The 23,636-nt window shown below is 37.9% G+C and overlaps 1 protein-coding gene across 1 annotated transcript in view; it reads left to right on the top strand.

Moving 5' to 3' along the window:
• Positions 1–23,420, top strand: part of ENKUR (enkurin, TRPC channel interacting protein) — a 30,958-nt gene extending 7,538 nt beyond the window's left edge. The window contains exons 2-5 of the mRNA XM_007936414.1: positions 10,211–10,356; positions 12,993–13,216; positions 17,807–17,953; positions 23,247–23,420. Of these exons, the coding sequence (XP_007934605.1) occupies positions 10,211–10,356; positions 12,993–13,216; positions 17,807–17,953; positions 23,247–23,420 (691 nt within the window). The remainder of the gene's footprint in view (positions 1–10,210; positions 10,357–12,992; positions 13,217–17,806; positions 17,954–23,246) is intronic.
• The last annotated feature ends 216 nt before the right edge of the window (positions 23,421–23,636 follow it).

The following is a 23,636-nucleotide window of genomic DNA, read 5'->3' as shown; positions in this document are numbered from 1 at the left end:
TCTGTTGTGTGTATGTACCATAGTTTGGTTATCCATTCCTCAGTTGATGGACACCTAGGTTGTTTCTATATTTTGGCTATTGTAAATAATGCTGCGATGAACATGGGTATGTATATGTCTGTTCTTGTCATGGCTCTCACTTCTTTAGGATATATACCTAGTAATGAAATGGCTGGGTTGCAAAGGCATTCTATTATATGGATTATAACAAATTATGGATAACATTGTAAAGAATGGGAATTCCATAACACTTAATTATGCTCATGCAGAACCTGTATATAAACCAAAACAGTTGTTCGAACAGAACCAGAGGGTACTACTTGGTCTATAATCAGGAAAGGTATGTGTCAGCATTGCATCCTTTCACTATATTTACTTAGTCTGTATGCTGAGCAAATAATCTGAGGATTGGAGTATGTGAAGGAGAATGTGGTATCAGGATTGTTGTTGTTGTTGTTGTTAGGTGCTATTGAGTTGACTGTGACTCATAGCAACCCTATGTACAACAGAACGAAACACTTCCTGATCCTGTGCCACCCTCACAATCCTTGCTATACCTGAGCGCATCATCGCAGCCACTGTGTCAATCGATCTCATCAAGGGCCTTCCCCTTTTTCATTGACACTCCACTTTACCAAGCATGATATCCTTCTCCTCATCCCTTCTGACAACATGACCAAAATAGGTCAAACAAAGTCTGGCCATTCGTGCCTCAAAGGAGCATTCCAGCTGCACTTCTTCCAGGACAGATTTGTTAGTTCTTCTGGCAGTCCATGGTACTTTCAGTATTCTTCGCCAACACCACAACTCAAAAGTATCAACTCTTCTTTGGTCTTCCTTATTCATTGTACAGCTTTCACATGCATATGAGGTGATTGAAAATATCATGGCTTGGGTTAGGCACCACCTTAGTCTTCAAAGAGACGTCTTTGCTCTGCAGCACTTTAAAGAGGTGTTTTGGAGCAGATTTGCTCAGTGCAATATGTCTGATGTCTTGACGACTGCTTCCATTGGTGTTGATTGTGGAACCAAGTAATATGAAATCTTTGACAACTTCAATCTTTTCTCCATTTATTGTCATGCTGCTTATTGGTCCAGTTGTAAGGATTTTCATTCTCTTTATGTTGAGATGTAATCCATACTGCAGACTGTAGTCTTTAATCTTCATCAGTAAGTGCATCCTCACTTTCAGCAAGCAAGGTTGTGTCATCTGCATATTGCAGGTTGTTAATGACTCTTCTGCCAATCCTTATGTTATGCTCTTCCTCATCTAGTTTCTCGGATCATTTGCTCAGCACACAGATTGAATAAGTATGGTGAAAGGATACAGCACTTACACACTCCCTTCCTGATTTAAAACCATGCAGTATCCCTTTGTTCTGTTCAAACGACAGTCTCCTGGTCTATGTACAGGTTCCTCATGAGCACAATTAAGTGTTCTGGAATTCCCATTTTTCTCAGTGTTATCCATAATTTGTTATGATCCACAAAATGAATGCTTTTGCATGGTCAATAAAACACAGGTAAACATCTTTCTTTCTCTCCTTTTTTTTTTTTTTTTTTAATTGTGCTTTGGGTGCAAATTTAGAGAGAATTTGTTTTATATTCAACAGTTTGTGTACATTTGGTTTCACTCCCCGATTACCATTCCTAACCCTAACCCACTCTCCTCCTCTCTCTTCCCTGTGACACCTCTCCCCGTGCCCTTCTTAGTTATACACTCCTATCTGTCCATCTTTTCCTCCATGTGAATGCTGCCCCTCTGGTGCCCCATAGCCCATTGCTCTAAGGGGTGTATCTCCAAAGAGTATGTGGGTGCATCGCCCTGGGTTGGGTGTTCTGCAGTAAACATCTTTCTGGTATTCTTTGCTTTCAGCCAAGATCCATCTGACATCAGCAATGATATCTCTCATTCCACATCCTCTTCTGAATCTAGCTTGCATGTTTGGAAGTTCTCTGTCAATACACTGATGCAACTGTCTGAATTATCTGCAGCAAGATTTTACTTGTGTGTGATATTAATGATATTGTTCAATAATTTCCACATTCTGTGGAATCACATTTCTTTGGAATGGGTACAAATAAGGATCTCTTCCAGTCAGTTGGCCAGGTAGCTCTCTTCCAAATTTCTTGGCATAGACGAGTGAGTGCCTCCAGCACAGCATCTGTTTGTTGAAACACATCAGTGGGTATTCCATCAATTCTTGGAACTTTGTTCTTTGCCAATTCCTTCAGTGCAGCTTCTACTTCTTCCTTTTTATACCATTTGTTCTTGATCGTGTGCCACCTCCTGAAATAGGTGAACATCAACCAGTTCTTTTTAGTACAGTGACTCTGTGTATTCCTTGCATCTTCTTTTGATGTTCCCTGCATCATTCAATATTTTACCCATAGAATCTTTCAATATTACAACTCGGTGCTTGAAATTTTTTCTCTTCTTTAAGTTTGAGAAATACCAAGTGTATTCTTCCCTTTTGGTTTTCTAACTCCAGGTCTTTGCACATTTCATTATAATAATTGACTTTATCTTCTTGAGCTGCTCTTTGAAATCTTCTCTTCAGCTTTTTTATTTTGTTGATTCTTCCATTTGCTTTAGCTACTCTCCACTCAAGGGCAAGTTTCAGAGTCTCTTCAGTTATCCATTTTGGTCTTTTTTTCTTTTCTCACCTTTTTAGTGACGTCTTGCTTTCTTTATGGATGATGTTCTTGATGTCATCCCAAAATTCTTCTGGTTTTTGGTCATTGGTGTTCAGTGCATCAAATCTATTCTTTAGATGGTCTCTAAATTCAGGAAGGATATATTCAAGATCATATTTTGGCTCTCATGGACTTGTTTTAATTGTCTTCATCTTCAAGTTGAAGTTGAGCAGTTGATGGTCTTTTCCACAATCAGCTCCTGGCCTTGTTTTGGCTGAAGATATTGAGCTGCTCCATTGCTTCTTTCCACAGATGTAGTGTATCTGATACCTGTGTACTCCATCTGGCAAAATCCATGTATATAGCCGCCATTTGTGTTGTTGAAAAAAGGTATTTGCAATGAATAAGTCGTTGGTCTTACAAAATTATATCATGCCATCTCCAGTGTTATTTCTGTTACCAAGACCATATTTTTTAAATACTGGTGATTCTTCTTTGTTTCCAATTTTTGCATGACAATCACCAGTGATAACCAACACATATTTATTGCATGTTTGGTCAATTTCAGACGCAGAAGTTGGTAAATATCTTCAATTTCCTCATCTTTGCCTTTGGTGGTTGGTGCATAAATTTGAATAATGAAGTATTAAGTTGTCTTCCTTGTAGGTGTATGGATAATATCCTATTACTGACAGAGCTGTACTTCATGACAGATCTTGAAACACTCTTTGTGACAATGAATGCCACACTCTTCCTTTTCAATTTGTCATTCCCAGCATAGTAGATCATATAGTAGTCTGGTTCAAAATGGCCAAAACCAGTCCATTTCAGCTTACTAATGCCTAGGATAGCAATCTTTATGCGTTCCATTTCATTTTTGACAACTTCGAGTTTTCCTAGATTCATACTTCATACATTCCATGTTCTGATTATCAGTGGATGTTTGCAGCTGTTTCTTCTCCTTTTGAGTCATGCCGTATCAGCAAATGGAGGTCCCCAAAGCTTTACTCCATCCATATCATTAAGGTTGACTCCACTCTGAGGAGGCAGCTCAGCTCTTCCCCAGTCATATTTTTAGTGCTTCTGACCTGACGGGCTCATCTTCCAGCACTATGTCCAACAGTGTTTTAAGGCTACTTATAAGGTTTTCCAGTAATATATCAGACAGTGTGTCACTGCTGTTACTAAGGTTTTCACTGGCCAATTCTTTGAGAAGTGGATGGCTCCTTCCTTCTTCCAAGTGTGTCTTAGTCCGGAAGCTTTGCTGAAACCTGTCCACCTGGGTGACCCCGCTGGTGTTTGAAATACTGGTGGTGTAGCCTCCAGCCTCACAGCAACATGCAAGTCACCACAGTATGACAAACTGACAGACGAGTGATAGGATATCAGGATTGGAGGAGGACTTATTAAAAACCTGCAACAGCAGATGACATGACCTTACTTGCTGAAAACAAAGAGGACTTGAAGCACTTACTGAAGATGATCAAAGACTTCAGTATGGATTACACCTCAACATAAAGCAAACAAAAACACTCACAACTGGACCAATAAGCAACATCATAATAAACGGAGAAAAGATTGAAGTTGACAAGGATTTAATTTTACATGCATCCACAATCAACACCCATGGAAGCAGCAGTCAAGAAATCATATGATGTATTGCACTGGGCAAATCTGCTGCAAAAACCTCTTTCTAGTGTTAAAAACATTTGAGTACTAAGGTGTGACTGACCGAAGCCATGGTATTTTCACTTGTCTCATATGCATATGAAAGCTGGACAATAAATAAGGAAACTGAAGAATTGATGCCTTTGAATTGTGGTGTTGACCAACTATATTGAATGTACATGGACTACCAGAAGAAGGAACAAATCTGTCTTAGACAAAGTATAGCCAGAATGCTTCTTGGAAGTGAGAATGGCAAGACTTTGTCTCATGTAATTTGGACATGTTATCAGGAGAGACCAGTCCCTAGAGAAAGAGGTCATGGTTGGTAAAATAGAGGGTCAGTGAAAAAGATGAAGATCCTCCATGAGATGGGTTGACACAGTGGCTGCAATAGTGGGCTCAAACAACAATAATTGTGAGAATGACTCTGGGCTGGGCAGTATTTTGTTCTGTTGTACATAGGTTTGCTGTGAGTTGGAACTGACTTGATAGCATCTAACAACAGAAACAGTAACAATGAATTTTGAGTTTTATAACACATAAAGCAGTACAATTATTATAACACTAGAACAAATGGAGGAGCTCTGGTGGCATAGTGCCTAAGGCATTTGACTGCTAACCAGAGGGTTGGCAGTTCAAACCCACCAGCCACTCCTTGGAAGGAAGGTTGGACAATCTACTTCCATAGTGATACTGCCTCAGAAACCCAAGGACGGGTCGCTTGTGAGTCGGGTCCGACTCAACAGCACGTAACGACAACAACAACAGAACAAAGGTGGAGAAGGGCAGATGGAAGTATTCTTTTTCAAATTCTTATACTATATGTGAAGGAGTATAATATTAATTGATGGTTGACTCTGGTAAGTTAAACATATATACTGTAAACCCTAGAGTTTCCATAAAAATGAAACAAAGAAGATAAGCAAGACAAGATAAAAAGAGCAAAGATGAATAATGGAATATATAGAAAACAATAGCAATGTGGCAAATTTAAACACAAATGTAAAAAAGGTCACATTAAATGTGAATGGTCTAAACACACCAAATAGATTGTTAAATTGGATAAATATTCTAGGCTGTCTACATAAACATTCTATGTGTCTGTAAAGCTACAGGTAAGTAAAAAGTCTAAGAATGGGAAAAAATATATTATGGGGCTACAAATCAAAGGAATGCTGGAGTGGCTATAATAATATCAGGCAAAGGAGATTTTAGAATGCAAAATATTAAGAGGGATTAGTAATATTACATAATGATGAAAAGGTCAGTCTTTCAAGAAGATGTAATAATCCTGAATGCTGTCTCCCTACAAACAGAACTTCAAAATGTATGAGGCAAAAAACAATAGAACTAAAAGAAGAAATAAACAAGTCACAATTATAGTCAGATTTCAACATCTCTCTTTCAATAATTAATGGGATAAGTAGACAGAAAGTCAATAAAGACTTTGAACACGTGGAAAATTCTATCAACCAATTTGACCTAATTGTCATTATAGAACACTTCAGTCACCACACAGATTACATTTTCTTTTCAAGTGTATACAGAACATTGACCAAGATACTAAATTTTGTGCCATAAAACAAGCAACAAAATGCAAAAAGACTGAAATAATATGAAGTCTGTTCTTTAATCACTATGGAAATAAATTAGAAATCAATTATGAAATTATCTGGAAAATCCTCAAATACTTGGAAACTAAATGTGTATGTAAACATTCTTCTAAGTCAAGAAAATTAAAAGGGAATTAAACAGGTATTTGAGCTGAGTTAAAATCATAGCATGCCAAACTTGTGGGAAGAAGCTAGGGTGAAATGTTTTCAGATTTAAACATGTATATAAAAAAAGTTTATGAATAGGAGTGAAACACTCTGATATATTACTGGAAAATTTTATGAACAGCCCTGAAACATTGTCCAACATAGTGCCAGAAGGTGAGCCCATCAGGTCAGAAGGCACTAAAAATTTGGGGAAGAGCTAAATTCTCAGAGTAGAGGAGACCTTAATGATATGGATAGAGTAAATCTTTGGGGACCTCCATTGGCTGATGTGGCATGACTCAAAATAAGCAGAAACAGATGCAAACATCCATTAATAATTGGAACATGGAATTACAAAGTATGAATCTAGGAATACTAGAAGTTGTCAGAAATGAAATGGAACGCATAAAAATCAATATCCTAGGCATTAATGTTGTTGTATGTGCCGTCGAGTCATACCTGACTCATAGTCGTCTGGTTAGCAGGCAAGTGTCTTAGCCACTATGCTACCAGAGCTAACCAGAAGGCTGGCGGTTCAAACCCACCAGCCACTCCTCGGAAGGAAGGTTGGGCAATCCTACTTCCGTAGTGATACTGCCTCGGAAACCCAAGGAGGGGTCGCTATGAGTCGGGGCCGACTCAACGGCACATAACAACAACAACAACAACAACAACAGGCATTAATGAGCTGAAATGGACTGGTTTTGGCCATTTTGAACCAGACAACCATATGGTCTACTATGCCAGGAATGACAAATGGAAGTGGAATGGTGTGGCATTCATTGTCACAAAGAATGTTTCAAGATCTGTCCTGAAGTACAACACTGTCAGGGATAGGATAATATCCATACACCTACAAGGAAGACCAGTTAATACTATTATCCAAATTTATGCATCAACCACTACAGCCAAAGTTGAGGATATTGAAGATTTCTACCAACTTTTCTGCAGTCTGAAATTGACTGAACATGCAATAAAGATGTGTTGATTATCACTAATGACTGGAATGCAAAAGTTGGAAACAAAGAAGAATCACTGGTAGTTGGGAAAACATGGCCTTGGTGATAGAAATAACACTGGAGATGACATGATAGAAATTTGCAAGACCAATGACTTATTCATTGCAAATACCTTTTTTTCAACAACATAAGCAATGACTATACACGTGGACTTCACCAGATGGAATACACAGGAATCAGATTGACTACATCAGTGGCAAGAGGTGATGGAAAAGCTGAATATCTTCAGCCAAAACAAGGCCAGGAGCTGATTGTGGAACAGACCATCAACTGCTCATGTGCATGTTCAAGTTGAAGATGAAGGCAATTAAAACAAGTTCACAAGAGCCAAAATATGACTTTGATTACATCCCTCCTGAATTCAGAGACCATCTAAAGAATAGATTTGACACATTGAACACCAGTGACCGAAAACCAGAAGAACTGTGGAATGACATCAAGAAGATCATCCATGAAGAAAACAAGAGGTCATTAAAAAGACAAGCATGGAGGAAAAGACCAAAATGGATGTCAGAAGAGACTCTGAAACTTGCTCTTGAATGGAGAGTAGCTAAAGCAAATGGAAAAATGACAAGATAAAAGAGTTGAACAGAAGATTTCAATGAGCAGCTCGAGCAGATAAAGCCAATTACTTTAATGAAATGTGCAATGACCTGGAGTTAGAAAACCAAAAGTGAAGAACTCACTCAGCTTCTCAAGCTGAAAGAACTGAGGAAAAAAATTCAAGCCCCGAGTTGCGATATTGAAAGATTCTATGGGCAAAATATTGAATGATGCGGGAAGCATCAAAAGAAGATGGAATACACAGAGTCACTGTACCAAAAAGAATTGGTCGATGTTCATCCACTTCAGGAGGTGGCATATGATCAAAAAACAATGGTATTGAAGGAAGAGGTAGAAGATGCACTGAAGGAATTGGAGAAGAACAAGGCTCCAGGAATTGGTGGAATACCCATTGAGATGTTTCAACAAATTGATGCCCCACTGGAGGCACTCACTTGGCTGTGCTAAGAGATTTGGAAGACAGCTACCTGACCAACTGACTGGAAGATATTCATATTTGTACCCATTACAAAGAAAGGTGATTCCACAGAATGTGGAAATTATCAAACAATATCATTAATATCACATGCAAGTAAAATCTTACTGAAGATAATTTAAAAATGGTTGCAGTAGTACATTAACAGAGAACTGCCAGAAATGCAAGCTGGATTCAGAAGAGGACATGGAATGAGGGATATCATTGCTGATGTCAGATGGATCTTAGCTGAAAGCAAAGAATACCAGAAAGATGTTTACCTGTGTTTTATTGACTATACAAAAGCATTAGATTGTGAGAATCATAACAAATTGTGGATAATATTGAGAAGAATAAGAATTCCAGAACACCTGATTGTACTCATGAGGAATCTAATCAGGAGGCTGTCATTCAAACAGAATAAGGGGATACTGCATGATTCAAAATCAAGAAGAGAGTGTGCCAAGTTTGTATCCTTTCACCATACTTATTCAACTTGTAGCTGAGCAAATAATCCAAGAAGCTGGATTATATGAAGAAGAATGTGGCATCAGGATTGGTGGAAGACTCATTAACAACTTGCAATATGCAGATGGCACAGTTTTGCTTGCTGAAAATGAGAATGACTTGAAACACTTACTGATGAAGATTAAAGACTACAGTCTGCAGTATGGACTACACCTTAATATAAAGAAAACAAAAATCAGCTTCATGGTGGATGGAGAAAAGATTGAAGTTGTCAAGGACTTCATATTACTTGGCTTTACAATCAACACCAATGGAAGCAGCAGTCAAGACATCAAAGTATTGCATTGGGCAAATCTGCTGCAAAGGACCTCTTTCAAGTGATGAAGAGCAAAGATGTCTCATTGAAGACTAAGGTGCACCTAACCCAAACCTAAGGAGGGGTCACTATGAGTTGGGTCTGACTCAATGGCACATAACAACAACAACAATCCAAGCCATGGTATTTTCAGTTGCCCCTTATGCATGTGAGAGCTGGACATTGAATAAGGAAGACTGAAAAAGAGTTGATGCTTTTGAGTTCTGGCATTGGAGAAGAATGCTAAGAGTAGCATGGTCTGCTAAGAGGACTAACAAATCTATCCTGGAGGAAGTGAGCCAGAATGCTCATTGGAAGCAAGAATGGCCAGACTTTGTCTCACCTACTTTGGTCATGTTGTCAAAAGGAATCATTCCCTGGAGAAGGATATCATCCTTGGTAAAGTAGAGGGTCAATGAAGAAGGGGAAGGCCCTCAATGGGATGGATAGACATAGTGGCTGCAGTGATGGGCTCAGGTATAGCCAGGATCATGAGGCTGTCACAGGACTGGGCAGTGTTTCATTCTGCTGTGCATAGGGTCGCTATGAGTCAGAGATGACTCCATAGCACCTAACAACAACAACAACAACAAACAGAAAAGTTTAAAATGAAATATGTAAGTTTACATCTTGAAAAGCAAATTAAACCCAATGTAAAGAGAAAAAGTAGTAAACATCAGAGCAGAAATTAATGAAATGTAAAATACACAAACATTACAGAAGATCAGAGAAACCTGGTTCTTTAAGAAGATCAATAAAATTAGTAAATACTAGTCACTAGTCGGGAGCTCTGGTAGCATAGTGGCTAAATCACTTGACTGCTAACCAGAAGGCTGGCGGTTCAAACCCACCAGCCACTCCTCGGAAGGAAGGTTGGGCAATCCTACTTCCGTAGTGATACTGCCTCGGAAACCCAAGGAGGGGTCGCTATGAGTCGGGGCCGATTCGATGGCACATAACAACAACAACAACAAGTCACTAAGACTGATCAGCATTAAAAGAGAGAGAGAACATAAATCACCTGCATCAAGACTAAGAGAGGTGACATCACTGTTGATATTACACATTTTCAAAGGATAGTAGTAAATATTATGAACTCAATGGCAGAGGGTCTGGTTTTGGTTTTTGATGAACAACTTTACCCTGGTAAATATTTCAGGGCAGAGCTTCCATCTAGCTTGCCTGAGCTGATGGACAGGGTTCTGATAATTATACCGTTTGTTAAACTTAAATAATTTGTACTAGAAAGATGATTGCTACAACTTTTTTTTTTTTTTAATTTTAGGTACACATCAGTTTTTAAGACAGCTGTGAAAGATGATATTCAAAAAACTAAAACTGCAATGAAAACTATGGGACCAGCAAAAGTTGAAGTACCTTCTCCAAAGGATTTCCTAAAGAAACATTCAAAGGAGAAAACTCTACCACCCAGTAAGTTTTATCATTCTTTTTATAGAAATGTTAAGTAATTTAACTAAAATTATATTGTTAAATGTGCACACATGATAGCTGCTTTGCCTCAAATAAGTAGAATTTGGTTGGAGTGGTATTTATGGTTATGTGTCAACTTGGCTGGGCCTGGTTTTAAGTGCCTGGGTAGCAAGCTGGTGGTAGTTATTCCCCCTGATGAGACTGACAGTCAACTTCATGGTGGAATTTGCTGTGAGCAGCTGAGTAGCTGCTTTAAGGATGTGGTCCCCTATATAAGGAGAAGCTTTGGGAATGGTCTGTAGGTTTTGGCACATTTGAATCCTGCTTGTAGTTGAATCTTTATTCAGCAGCCTGCCATGTTGTCTGTGGATCTTGAGACTGTTAATGGACTTGAATCAATGGCCTGCCATGTGGTTTGGTAATATTGGGACTGTGCCTTTTCAATTTTGAGTGAGAAATGCTGAGTGTGTTTTTTCCCTTTGGTTTTCTAACTCCAGGTCTTTGCACATTTCATTATAGTAACTGGCTTTGTCTGCTCGATCTGCTCTTTGAGATCTTCTATTCAACTCTTTTGTCATTTTTCCATTTACTTTAGCTACTTTCCATTCAAGGGCAAGTTTCAGAGTCTCTTCTGACATCCATTTTGGTCTTTTCTTCCTTGCTTGTCTTTTTAATGACCTCTTGCTTTCGTCATGGATGATTTTCTTGATGTCCTCCCACAGTTGTTCTGGTTTTTGGTCACTGGTGTTCAATGCGTCAAATCTATTCTTTAGATGGTCTCTGAATTCAGGAGGGATGTAATCAAGGTCATATTTTGGCTCTTGTGGACTTGTCAGCCTCAGCAGCCATCAGCTGCCTGATTAAAGAAAGCCTCCAGCTTCAGTGGGCCAGGAGCAAGAGGCAGAGCTGAAGCCCAAGGTCAAGGGGCTTTCACCCAGCCCCCAGAGCCTGGCACTTTGAACTCAGACTTCTAGCCTTCGAAACTGTAAGAGAATAAACTCCAGTTTGTTAAAGCTATCCCATTTGTAGTAATGTCTGTTAGAGTGGCACGAGAGCTAACCCAAACAGGTGACTAGGAGAAAGGACTTTCAGACTTGCTTCTCCCATCTCTTTTGATAAAGTCCTCCCCTTTGTCATGGAATATAGGTTATGTGAGACATGAAATGTTGCCAGAGGGAGTATTTTTACTTTTATCAAAATGTATACCCTAGCTGGACTTGAAATGTTGCATTATTTCCTTGATGTAAGCAGATACAAAAAAGCCAACTTTTAAAAAAGAGACAAATACCTCTACTGATACTCATTATTAAGACATCAGGAAAGCCATAGCTAGGACGGGGGAAATCTGCTTCCATGAATACCTGCAAGAGATCCCCATTTCATCCACTCTTTATTTTCCTGACAGCCTTCTTTTCCTGATATTCATATGCTTTACTGATAAGGATTAACTACATAATTTTTGAGGCCCAGTGCCAATTGAAAATGTGAGGCTCCTTGATAAATTATTAAGCATTTCAGGATAGCAAAAGCAGAACACTAAATCAAATTGTGCATCCCTGCTACTCAGGTCACACACTCAGGAAATGGGCTCTGTCTACCACTCATTCATGACATCTCCTATATTATATCTAACTCATTTATAGTCCTAACTTAAGAGCCTAAATGGTTAATGATGGTTAAGTGCTAAGCTGCTGAGAAGGTTGGCAGTTCAAACTCACCTGGAGGCTCTATTGGAGAAAGACCTAGGGATCTGTCCTTGTAAAGATTACAGCCTAGAAAACTGTCATATGAGGTTTGCTGTGAGTTAAAAATAGACTTGACAGCCCCCAAAAAATTTTTTTAGAAATCTGGGAGAACGAGAGTCCACACTTATGCCAAAAGTGGGCCTGATAATTCCTTAACCAACTGGTGGTGGTGTTGTTGTTATGTGCCGTCGAGTCGGACCCGACTCATAGAGACCCCTCCTTGGGTTTCTGAGGCAGTATCACTATGGAAGTAGATTGCCCCATCTTCCTTCCGAACCAGCTGGTCGTAACTTGTATTTTTTAACTCTTGAGGTTTAGATTCAGAGAAGTCTTGCCCATCAATCAGAGATTATCTTTGGGGTTCAGAATTGTTCATAAAATTACTTGTAAATATAGACCCATGACTAGGGAATAAGATGGTAAGGTATGTGGTGTTGGAGGTGGGGCTTTCTCAGATAGCCAAGATGTAGTTCAAGATGCTTGCACCATCAAAAAGAAAGTCTGTTTGGTGGATATTTAATCACTCTTTGGTCTCATTTTATATCACATTCTCTACTTCTAAACTTACTTAAATAGGGAAGCTGACCATTTGTTGTTGAAATCTTTATAGGAAAGTATTTTCATAACAACCATTGAAAATGTATTAATAGCATATGATTTGAGGTGCTTATCCTTCTACCTTAGATTTTAATACTGTTCTTCTGTATTGCCTTTCAACATATTGATTATGCAGCACTTAATTTTTTTTTTTATGATTACTGGTTACCCTTGAATATTTGAATAGCGTGGTAAAACTGAAATAGATAAATGATAATGTATCTGAATATAGTAAAAAGTATGAGTAGCATTTTTATAGTTTTTGTATTACCAATGAAATGTTATGCTTAACAGAAAAAAAGTTTGATTGGAAGGAGCCCAGAAAGCCTCCCGTGCCACCGAGGAGTGAACATCCTGTCATGGGAATACAGAGTGGAAAAAATTTTATAAATACTAATGCAGCTGATGTCATTATGGGAGTGGCAAAAAAGCCTAAACCAGTTTATGTTGACAAAAGAACTGGAGACAAGCATGATCTTGAACCTTCAGGACTAGTTCCAAAGTTCATCAATAAAAAGGTAACCTGTGATATATTAATGACAAACCTAAGATTTAAATAGTTGAAATAAGGTGTTGATAATGATTGTCTATGTTGTCATGAATGCTGCTCTCACTGGACAGATTATCTAAATGGCTTGGTCACATTCCTCTGCAATCTATGTATGGTCCAAATCTAAGGTAATGAAATGGAGTGCACACTATATGGAGTGGACAATGTCAAATAGTTCAACAGATGAAAGGTATAATTATCCTTCTTAATTTAAGCTATTAATATCTTTAACAATTATAACATTCTCTGAAAATATTTTTGGTCAGGTAGAAATGTCACTAAAAGCACAATGACTACTGCAAATCTAGAAAGAATAACCTTTCAGAAGAGCCTCAGATTTAGTCATTAGATTGTAGTAACTTGGTAGCAAAATGAGAGAGATAAAGAGGAATACAACTTTGGAGCCATTCATCCTCATCAGTGTAGTTATAGATAACTCACGTTACTATTCTAACTTGAATATATCCATTTGTTTTTCATTTAGGGTAAAGCAGGCCTTAAGACTGTACAGTAATCTGGTCCTTTTGGACATTAAAGAAAATTAGGTCCTCATTTCTGTCTGAAAAGGATATTTTTCCAATAGACATGTGATTTCATTGAGGAAAATTATAGAGTTTGATGAGCTAAATGGTTTGAATATAGAGGATCTTTAAAAGCAAAACTTACCAAAGAAAACTATACAAATTCTATTTAATTTTGTATACTTACAGAGCTTAAAAATGCTTGAAAGACATGTGGTAAATATGAGTGTAAAATCCTAAATAATAAGTTATAGCAAGAAAGAAAGGAAGATGTAATGGGAAGAAGGAAGGAATGAAGGAGAGAGGGGAAAGAAAAAAGAAATTGCAATAGTAACGTATAAGGGGCTTGGATTGAGGTAGATGACCATCAACCATGATAGATCCAATCCCTGTTCAAAAGGAAGACAGGAAACCCAAGACTGAAATCACCCTGAAAGAATTTTAGCAGGGATTTAGGAGATGGCAGCACATGCTGATAAAGTTACCTGATGCTTCTCTAGAGAATACTCCCTCCTTCTGTAGCCCCTAAAGGCTGTGCATAGTCCTTTTCTCATAGGCGGGGAAAAGAAGATGTTGTACTCTTCTGGACCTTTAAAGCATCTCCTAACCATTATTCCTACACTATCATCTATCTTTAGATTATTACCACTCACCACCCACCCCTTCTCCTGTGTGCCTACTGCATATCTTTCCACTTCAATACGTTTTCTGTCTTGAACAGAAAATTTGGGAATATCCATCTCAGATATAGAAAAATACGAGGCTAGTCTCAAAAGACACTTTTCTAGGTACCTATTATCTTCTTGGTGTTGCTAGCTAATCAATCAGGTCTCATGACATAATTATTCAATTTACTTTTCACTTATCTGAGTTAGGTTTTAAAAATCTATTATTGGTAAGTGAGATAGCAAATCCTTTTAAGAACAATGCTATTTAAAAAAAAACCTTAAATTTAATATATTTCAATTTAATTTTTAAAATTTAATATTTTTTTTAGTGAACCTCTCACTTTTGTTCCAAATCAAATGTTATATGCTGATTTATGCTATGAGGGGCAATTTTTAAAAACAAAGTAAAGCATGATGATCGCATGAGGTTTAGCAATAGTAATAAGACATCAAATCCTAACTCTGTGGCTTCTAGCTCTGTGATCTGTAATAGGTCATTGGCTTTATCACAGGGTTGTAGTGAGGATTAAGTGATGTAAAATATATTGAGCACTTGACACAATACATGGCACCTAAAAAAGTTCATAAAGGGAGGATATTGCCCTAGTGGCCCAGTTCTCAAAGCATTCAGCTACTAACTGAAATGTTTGTGGTTCAAAACCCACCATACACTCCACAGGAGAAAGATGTGGCAGTCTGCATTGGTAAAGACTTACAGCTTTGGGAACTCAATGGGGCAGTTCTACTCTGTCCTACAGGGTTGCTATGAGTTGGAATCCACTTGATCACAGTGAGTTTTTGGTTTATTATAATATATTCAATTGTTAGTATTACAAGTATACATGAGTCCTCAGTGATCCAACACATAAGAATATTTCAGATTACTGAAGCTTTTACCCATTTGCAATACCAGTTTTTTACCTAAATGTATTACACAATTCCCTTTCTTAGAGTATGCCAAATATAATTTAATCTTCTATTGATGACTCAGAATCATCATTATGCACATGTTATTGTAATGAACTGTAATGAGATGATGCCCTTGGTGGTTACTGAAGTGCACTGGACTGTTAACCACTGTACTAACCAGAATACTATGCTTTATAGTTTACTTGTATAGTGCCTTGCAATTTTCCAGAACACATTTATGTCTAGGATCTCTATCCCTTGTTTCCATCAGGATGAGCTAGAATACTCTGTGGTAACCAATAACCTCAATATTTCAGAACTTAAAGCAACAAATTTTATTGTTTGTTTGTGTTGTATGTCTATTGATAGGTATTAGAGGCTATGCTTCCTGTCATCCTTACTTCAGGACCATGGCAACCCAAAAATGTTGCCAATCGCTATACTCACTGTCTTCCAGTCGGATCCGACTTATAGTGACCCCTCCTTGGGTTTCCGAGGCGGTATTACTATGGAAGTAGATTGCCCAACCTTCCTTCCGAGGAGTGCTGGTGGGTTTGAACTGCCAGCCCTTGGGTTAGCAGTCAAGTGCTTTAGGCACTATGCTGCCAGAGCTCCTGCCAATCACTATAGTGGAGAGAAAGAGAACATGGCCAATTATACTCTAATTCTTAAAGCTTCTACCCAGAAGTGACAGAGGTCACCTCCACTCCTGTTGGTGCATCTTACTTCAAGGGGAGCAGGAAAGTATTGTTCTATCATGTTTCTAGAAGGAGAAGAATCAGAATATTTTGGTGCAGTTTTCATGACTACCATATCTCTCAATTGCCACCTTCTTAGGGGGGCCTTCCTTGACCTATATACTGCTCTAAAATGGTGCCTAGCTTTCTCTCTTTCTTACCGTCCTTTGTTTTGTTTCAGAGCACTTATTATTTGTGTTGTTTTATAGTTATTATTTTGGTGAGTCTGTCTCTCCATAGAAGGCCAACTCCATTAGGACAAAATTTTGCCTTTCTTACTCATTATTATACCTGGCACCAACTACAATCTCAAATAATTTTTTGAAGAATGGACAATGAGTAGTTCCATTTCTTTAGACAGTAATGTTGTTGTTATGTGCCGTCGAGTCAGACTCGACTCATAGTGACCCCTCCTGGGGTTTCTGAGGCAGTATCGCTACGGAAGTAAATTGCTCCATCTTCCTTCCGAGGAGTGGCTGGTGGGTTTGAACCACCAGCCTTCTGGTTAGCATTCAAGTGCCTTAGGCACTATGCTACCAGAGCTCCCTTAGACAGTAATATCAACACATTTATTACTATGAAAGAATCAGTGCAGATTGTATTGCTATCGACTAAATCTTTATAGAAGCAAACTGCCTCATCTTTCTCCTGCGGAGCATATAGTGGGCACTGACCTTTTGCTTAGTAGCCAAATGTCTTACCCACTACACCACCAGAACTCTTTTGTAAGGCACCCAGGAGCCTAAAAAATGTACTTTGCATTTCTAAAAATGCAGGTTTCAAATCAACTTTCTCTTAAAGCTGATGTGCTTGGTTTTTTTGTTTTGTTTTGTTTTGTTTTTTTAAATCTTTTAAGGGTTTGTTTTTGTAAAGCCTTGAAAGCATTTGTTTTCTGTTATTTCACAAAACTAAGAGACCTTAGAAATTCAAGATAATTCAGTATTAAAGCCTAAGTTCCTAACGAAATAAAGAAAAGCCAACTATTAGGTGTAAAACAAAACCAATCTCAAACCCACTGCTATCAAGTCAGTTTCCAACTCATAGTGATCATCTAGGATCGAGTGGAACTTCCCCATTGGCTTCCAAGGCTGTAATATTTTTGGAAAGGAGCTCTGGTGGTACAGTGCCTAAGACATTTGACTGCGAATCAGAAGGTTGGTGGCTCAAACCCACTAGCCCCTCCACGGAAGGAAGATGGGGCAGACCTTTTGGTTAGCAACCAAGTGCTTAACCACTGTGCCACCAGGGCTTCTTTTCTAGGGATAAAGTAAGGGCCAATTCACCAGGAACAGGCACTGGAACACACTGAGAAAAGAATAAGGAAAACAAGCCACCCCAGTAATAACTCAGACTATTTATAGTCTGGAATCAACTAGTCCCTCAAACCAAAATAACCAAACTCACTGCTCATAAAGTCAATTCTGACTCAGAGCGACTCCCATTAGGTTTCTGAGGCTGTAAATCTTTATAGAAGTAGATTGCCCCATCTTCTGTCTGCAGAGCAGCTGGTAGGTTTGAACCACTGACCTTCTGGTTAGCAGCCAAATGCCTTATACACTGTGCCACCAGAGCTCCTTGCTTGATTATATCAATTTGCAGTGTTTCGAGCAAACGTATTAAATCTGTAAGGTTTATTTTTCTCACATTCATCAAGGAGTATATATATTTATTTAAGATTGAATTCAGGATATTAACTCCTTTCTTTTCTTAAAAATCTTTACAGGATTATGGTGTCACACCTGAATATATATGTAAGCGAAATGAGGAAATAAAGAAAGCCCAAGAAGAATATGATAACTATGTGCAGGAAAACCTTAGAAAGGCAGCCATGAAAAGGCTATCTGATGAAGAAAGGGAGGCAGTTCTACAGGTGCACGTTCTATAATTTATATTCATCTGTAACTCTTTGAAACATCTCTGAGGGGTATACCACTTTTCCGCTCCCCTTGATTATTAAAGCTAGCATTTTGATCTTGAAATCAGAAAAATCTCCTTTGATTATGGTGACAACTACTGACAGCAAATCTGACTCTTTAGGGAGAGGAAAAAGTTATTTTGAGGGATTTATTGAACATCATTTTATCTCCAATTCGGTGAGATTCTGTTATTTCCTGAAGTGTTGCGAGGAAGCCCACATCGCCTGCAACAATTATGCATATGTAGGGCAAAATAGCATTTTTATTTTCATTCTTCTGTCCTAATATTTTTCAAAAAATCCATAAATTGGTTATTTTTCACTAGATGGAGCTCTAGAATAATTGAAATGTCCCTAGACCAACATTTTCTTTCATTTTTTTGTATATATATACACTATTTGGTTTTGATAATGCAAATGTCCAAATTTTAAAGTAACTAGGTTTTATGTTTCTTGTATATTTTCCTTCTTTTAAATAAATATAAATATATTTAAAAAGATACTTATATTTGTGCTTTTAAAGCTAGATTTTTATCTGAAGCATTTAAAATAGCAGAGGATGTGAGCAGAGTTACTGCTCCATCATCATGTTTAGAGAGTATTTATCAAGCACATACACTATTCCATAGTTATATAGAGCTATCTCTTATAGAGGTAAAAATAGTACTTTACCTTTTGTTTTGGTATTTTAAAAGCTTTCTACAAAGCCATTTCTAATCTTTTCAAAACAGAAAACTCTTTTTACCCTATTAATTTCTGTTAAAAAATATATTCATATGCTGTTATAAATTCTTAACACTTTATCAGTGTCATCATAATCATCAATAAACATCTATTAAATGCATAGAGTATTAGGCTCAACCCTAAGGATATTTAAGAAGGCTCGAGATACAACTTCTGCTATAGAGCACATTGTAATTTAGTTGATGAGAAGTGATCTGTATACATTGTTGTTGTTGTGTGCCGTCAAGACTATTCTGACTCATAGAGACCCATGTGATGGAGCAGAACTGCCCTATAAGTTTTGTAGGCTATAATCCTTATGGGGGCAGATCCTTAGATCTTTCCCCTCAGAGCCACTGGGTAGGTTCAAAATGCCAACCTCTAGGTTAGCAGATGAGCACTTAAATGTTGTACCACCTGGGCTCCTTTATATATGTACATATGTATATGTAAATGTGTATATTTGTGTGTGTGTACAAGTTTTATAAGCGTTCCAAGGTGGCATGAATCACCATTGAAGAATAGAGATCTTTAGCTAGGCATTAAAGGACCAAGTAGGAGGGGATCCCATACAGCAGTAGTGGCCTAAGGATAGAAACTGTCTCTTTGTTGACACCTGTATCCCTGGTACCTAATACAGTGCTAGAAAAAGAGGCAGATAGGCAGGAAGGCTGGCAGCCATGGAAGTAGGAATTTCATTGGCATTTTCAGGGAGCCCTAGCTGGCCAGTGAGGATGAAGCAGAGCATTCATAAAGGGAAGGTGACCCTTAACAGAGACTGGACATGTTAACACGACACTCTGAATGTAATACACAATTCCGCAGTGACTTAAAACTGAGAGATTGTGACTCATTCCATTTTAGCTAATTAACTCAATGCTCTAATTCATTCTCATTCATATTCATTCTCTCTCCCCACTCCCTTCCCTCCTGCTTTCTCCTTTCTTTGGATTCTACCATTTTCAGAAAGTATATGATTTTGTGAAAGCTAGGTTTTTATATCTGAATGATGTTGAAGAATAGGGAAAGAAGGAAGGACTTCTTTCAGAAGAAAATGCTCCTCCCTCATTTACCTATTTGACTGTAGTTGATAATCAACCCTGGGCTTCCTAATGCGCTCTATAGGGTTTCATTGCATAGCCTTTGATGCAGCCATAGCACATCCTCCATTGGATGTCTTATTGGCTGGGGAGTATGGTTGCCATAGCAACAAAGCCACTAGCTATACTCATGACAAGTCCTGAACCATGCTTCCCTCCCTGATGATGAGTTGCAGTTCTGTGGCAACACAGTTGTATGCCCCCAAGCTGGGCACATTCTGTTCATTCTTCATAAAATACCCCATTATACCTGGAAGGCATCATCTGGCCTAATGATTCTAAACCCCTTATTTACAGATAAGGATATAAAATGCAGAGATGTTAAGTGGGCTCATTTGTTCATTCCCTCAATTCATTCATTTATTGCACATCCAGTATATTCCAGACACTGTGCTCAGCCTAGGGGATAATGTAGCAAGCAAATATATATATGTATATAGTGCTTATTGTCAGTGAACTTAGAGTTTGATTTAAATTTGCTCATGCTCACAAAATTATCAAGCATCTGAATAGGAACTACAACTCACACCTACAAATTCCCAGTCCAGTGTTTTTCCCACTATGTAATACACACCTGGAGGTAACAGAGGGAAGCTGTACCTGGCAGGCTGTAGCAGGAAAGAGAAGGCACACTCAGCTGGGATTTTGAAGAGAGTTTAATGAAGGAACTCTTTAAGAAGTGAAGCAGCATTAAGGAAACCAACAGGGAACACTGAGGCACCCACGGACTAAGGACGATGGGAATCCCTACCACCCTTAGCTTGAAGGGCAGGGGGATAATAACAGTGTTACCAGAGCTTGGGGAGAACTAGAACCTGGAAAAACCCAAACCATTGAGTTGATCCCAACTCAAAACAACCCCCATAGGGTTTCCTAGGCTGTAAATCTTTACAGAAATAGATTGCCTCATCTTTCCTCCCACAGAACCTCTGGTGGATTTGAACCGCTATTCTTCTGGTCGGCAGCCAAATGCCTCACCCACTGTACCACCAGAGCTCCTGGGATCCTGGAAAAGGGACTAATTAAATAAATTCCCTAATTCACTAGAGGGTAGTACTGGTCTTGGCCCATTCATTCTCACTCTTGTTAATTCAGTTTCTTCCCCTCTCCCTACTCCACATTCTGACAGATCTTATAGTCACAGAGGGATACAGCCAGAACTAGAGTCCAGAAAGGGTCAAGGGAAAGGGAGAAGAAACACCCCAACCTCTGTCTCCTCCCATGAGTATCTCCATTGACTGAACTCAGGCAGAGGACAAAGGAGCCAGAGTGGTGCAGCACACAAGGATCAACCCCCAGGCCCCACCCTAACCCATTGCCATTGAGTTGACTCAAACTCACAGTGACCCCTAGGGTTTCCAAAGCGGTAAATCTTTATGGAAGCAGACAGCACCATCTTTCTTCAGTGGAGTGGTTAGTGGGTTTGAACTGCCACCCTTTTGATTAGCAACACATTGGCTTAACCACACAGTGCCACCAGAGCTCCTTACCCTAAGGCACAGAGCAGGACAAGAAGGGAGAGGTTGGACGGAGGGTACAAAAGGAACATGGAACTCAAAACATCTGTTTATGTTATGACCATTTCTCCCTATTTGAAAAAATTCCAAAATGAATAATATCATTTCAGCATCAAAACAGAAGGAAAAAATATTATGAAATAGAAATAAGGGAAAATTGCTATTGCTTGCAATGGATAAAAGATTTTCAGATGAAATAAAGGAAAAAGAAAAGTCTCAAAAACCTCAAGGTGGTTATTTCAATATAATATGGAATGTTAGTTACATTTAGTTTTCATTCCCTAGCTGTTAACTTTGATCCAAACATTATTACACACACTGGAAGATAAAAGTAAACTTGTCCCTCAAAAGAGAATACAGAGAAAAAATGTAGCTTCTGTGACCACAAGTGATATGGAAATAGCGCCCAACTAGCTATGAACAACCTTTGATATTTGAAAGTGTATAAATACATAGAGTTCCTCTATGCAATAGGCTTCCCTGTGGAGCACTGCAGAAGCGTATTTCACATTTTACAAAAAGACAGACTGTGGAAAATAGAATTCTTTTGAGCACTTCTTTTGGAATACATCTCATACACTTTGAAGAACATGTTACACAATTTTGCTAACCAGACCCCTCATCTTTCTCTCCCCCCGCCTTTTTTTTTTAACTTGAATGTCTTTTCCATCTACCTTTTCCTTTCCCAAATCCTTGATAAACTATCACTCAATGTGAAATCAAAATGTTTCGTCCTTTTCTCCAGCAACCTATTCTTACCGTATGCTCTCTTCTATGATCATTTTTACCTAAGTGGATTGAGATCATATTGCCTTTGAAAAGTTTATACAAGATTAAATTTGTACTGTGAGGACTTATTTGAAGGCATTATTATGTAAGACACTTTTAATTCCCTCTTAAATGTATGACCATCACTTTCAAGATCCATGTTTTCAAAGCAGTATTTTAAATTGTACTTGCATGTTTGCTTCCTGTTTTTGTGTAAATAAAATGAAGTGTGCACCCTTGGTGAATTATAAAAAGTACTAATATATAAAGTTTCATTGTATAAGTTCAATTAGTAATTTCAGACTATTGTGGCAATAGGGCCCCAAGTTTACTGTGTTAAGAAATGGTAACTATGCAGAGATGGAAATGCCCTTATTGCTTCTAAGAGATGCCTAATTTTGAATGTGTTGATTTCCAATAATGTAAGACATTAATTAGACTATTGGATTAGCATATACATTATATTTAATGGCATTCAGTCATTTCTAGCATACATTAATAAGAAGTATGGATCCCTCAACTATATGGAGGAAGAGTTCTTTATAATACATTGAAATGATAAAGATCATAACTTGCAACACTGAATTTTAGAATTTTTGTATAGCTCCATCATAGGTATAAGAAAATAAGGACATACAAGTCAAAATCACTTTTTTAATATGGTAACAGATTTCTCTGTTGAAGATTGAAGATCATGATTTAAAAAGAAAATTCTAAAGAAAACAAGTAGAATTTTTATAAGAATGTGTTTTCTGTTCAAAAATGTTTTCACTTGGGGATTTCAGTTCTAACTTGCTTTTTAACCAAAGCATTTGCTGTGAGCTGAATTTCATACTACTCATAACTCTGCAAATGTGTATTTGATGGTAAAAACAAGTATAGTAACATTACAAACAGAGCAAATAAATACTCCCAGTGGGAACTGAGCACACAATCAAGGGCTGAGTTTGGCCTCCGCACAGGAGTTTTTGTAGTTGTGGCCAAGCTCTTGATAAATACGTTATCATTTGTAAAAGTTATTTTTGTCAGTTTTCTTTACCTATTTAAGTTTTTCTTTTCCAGTACAGTTTTCTTTACCATTTACATCTTACTTTACTTTTGCAGTTGACTTTAGTATTTAGTTTTCTTTATTATTTACAGGGGTTGAAAAAGAACTGGGAAGAGGTTCATAAAGAGTTCCAATCCCTCTCGGTATTCATAGATTCCATACCAAAGAAGATTCGCAAGCAGAAGTTGGAAGAAGAAATGAAACAACTAGAACATGACATTGGTGTAATTGAAAAGCATAAAATTATTTATATTGCCAATAAGTAATAACAGATTGTTAAAGTATAATTTTAATGTAGGAAACAACATCGAAAACATAAAAGTGGAACAGAAGTTTTTTAAAGAGGAAAATTCTATGAAGAGAGTGAAAATAGTCTTAAAATAATAAAAATGCTTAGGTAATATTTAAAAGATAATGTGATTATTCACTTATTTAAGAGAAAAACTTTTTGTACTATTATCAGGTTTTACAAGTATAAACCA

The sequence above is a fragment of the Orycteropus afer genome, unplaced genomic scaffold, assembly GCF_000298275.1.
Source record: "Orycteropus afer afer isolate SDZICR_OR568_19922 unplaced genomic scaffold, OryAfe1.0 scaffold00035, whole genome shotgun sequence".
NCBI classification, from domain to species: Eukaryota; Metazoa; Chordata; class Mammalia; order Tubulidentata; family Orycteropodidae; genus Orycteropus; species Orycteropus afer.
The sequence above is the reverse complement of the archived record's forward strand: the minus strand, read 5'-3'. Positions and strand labels throughout refer to the sequence as shown.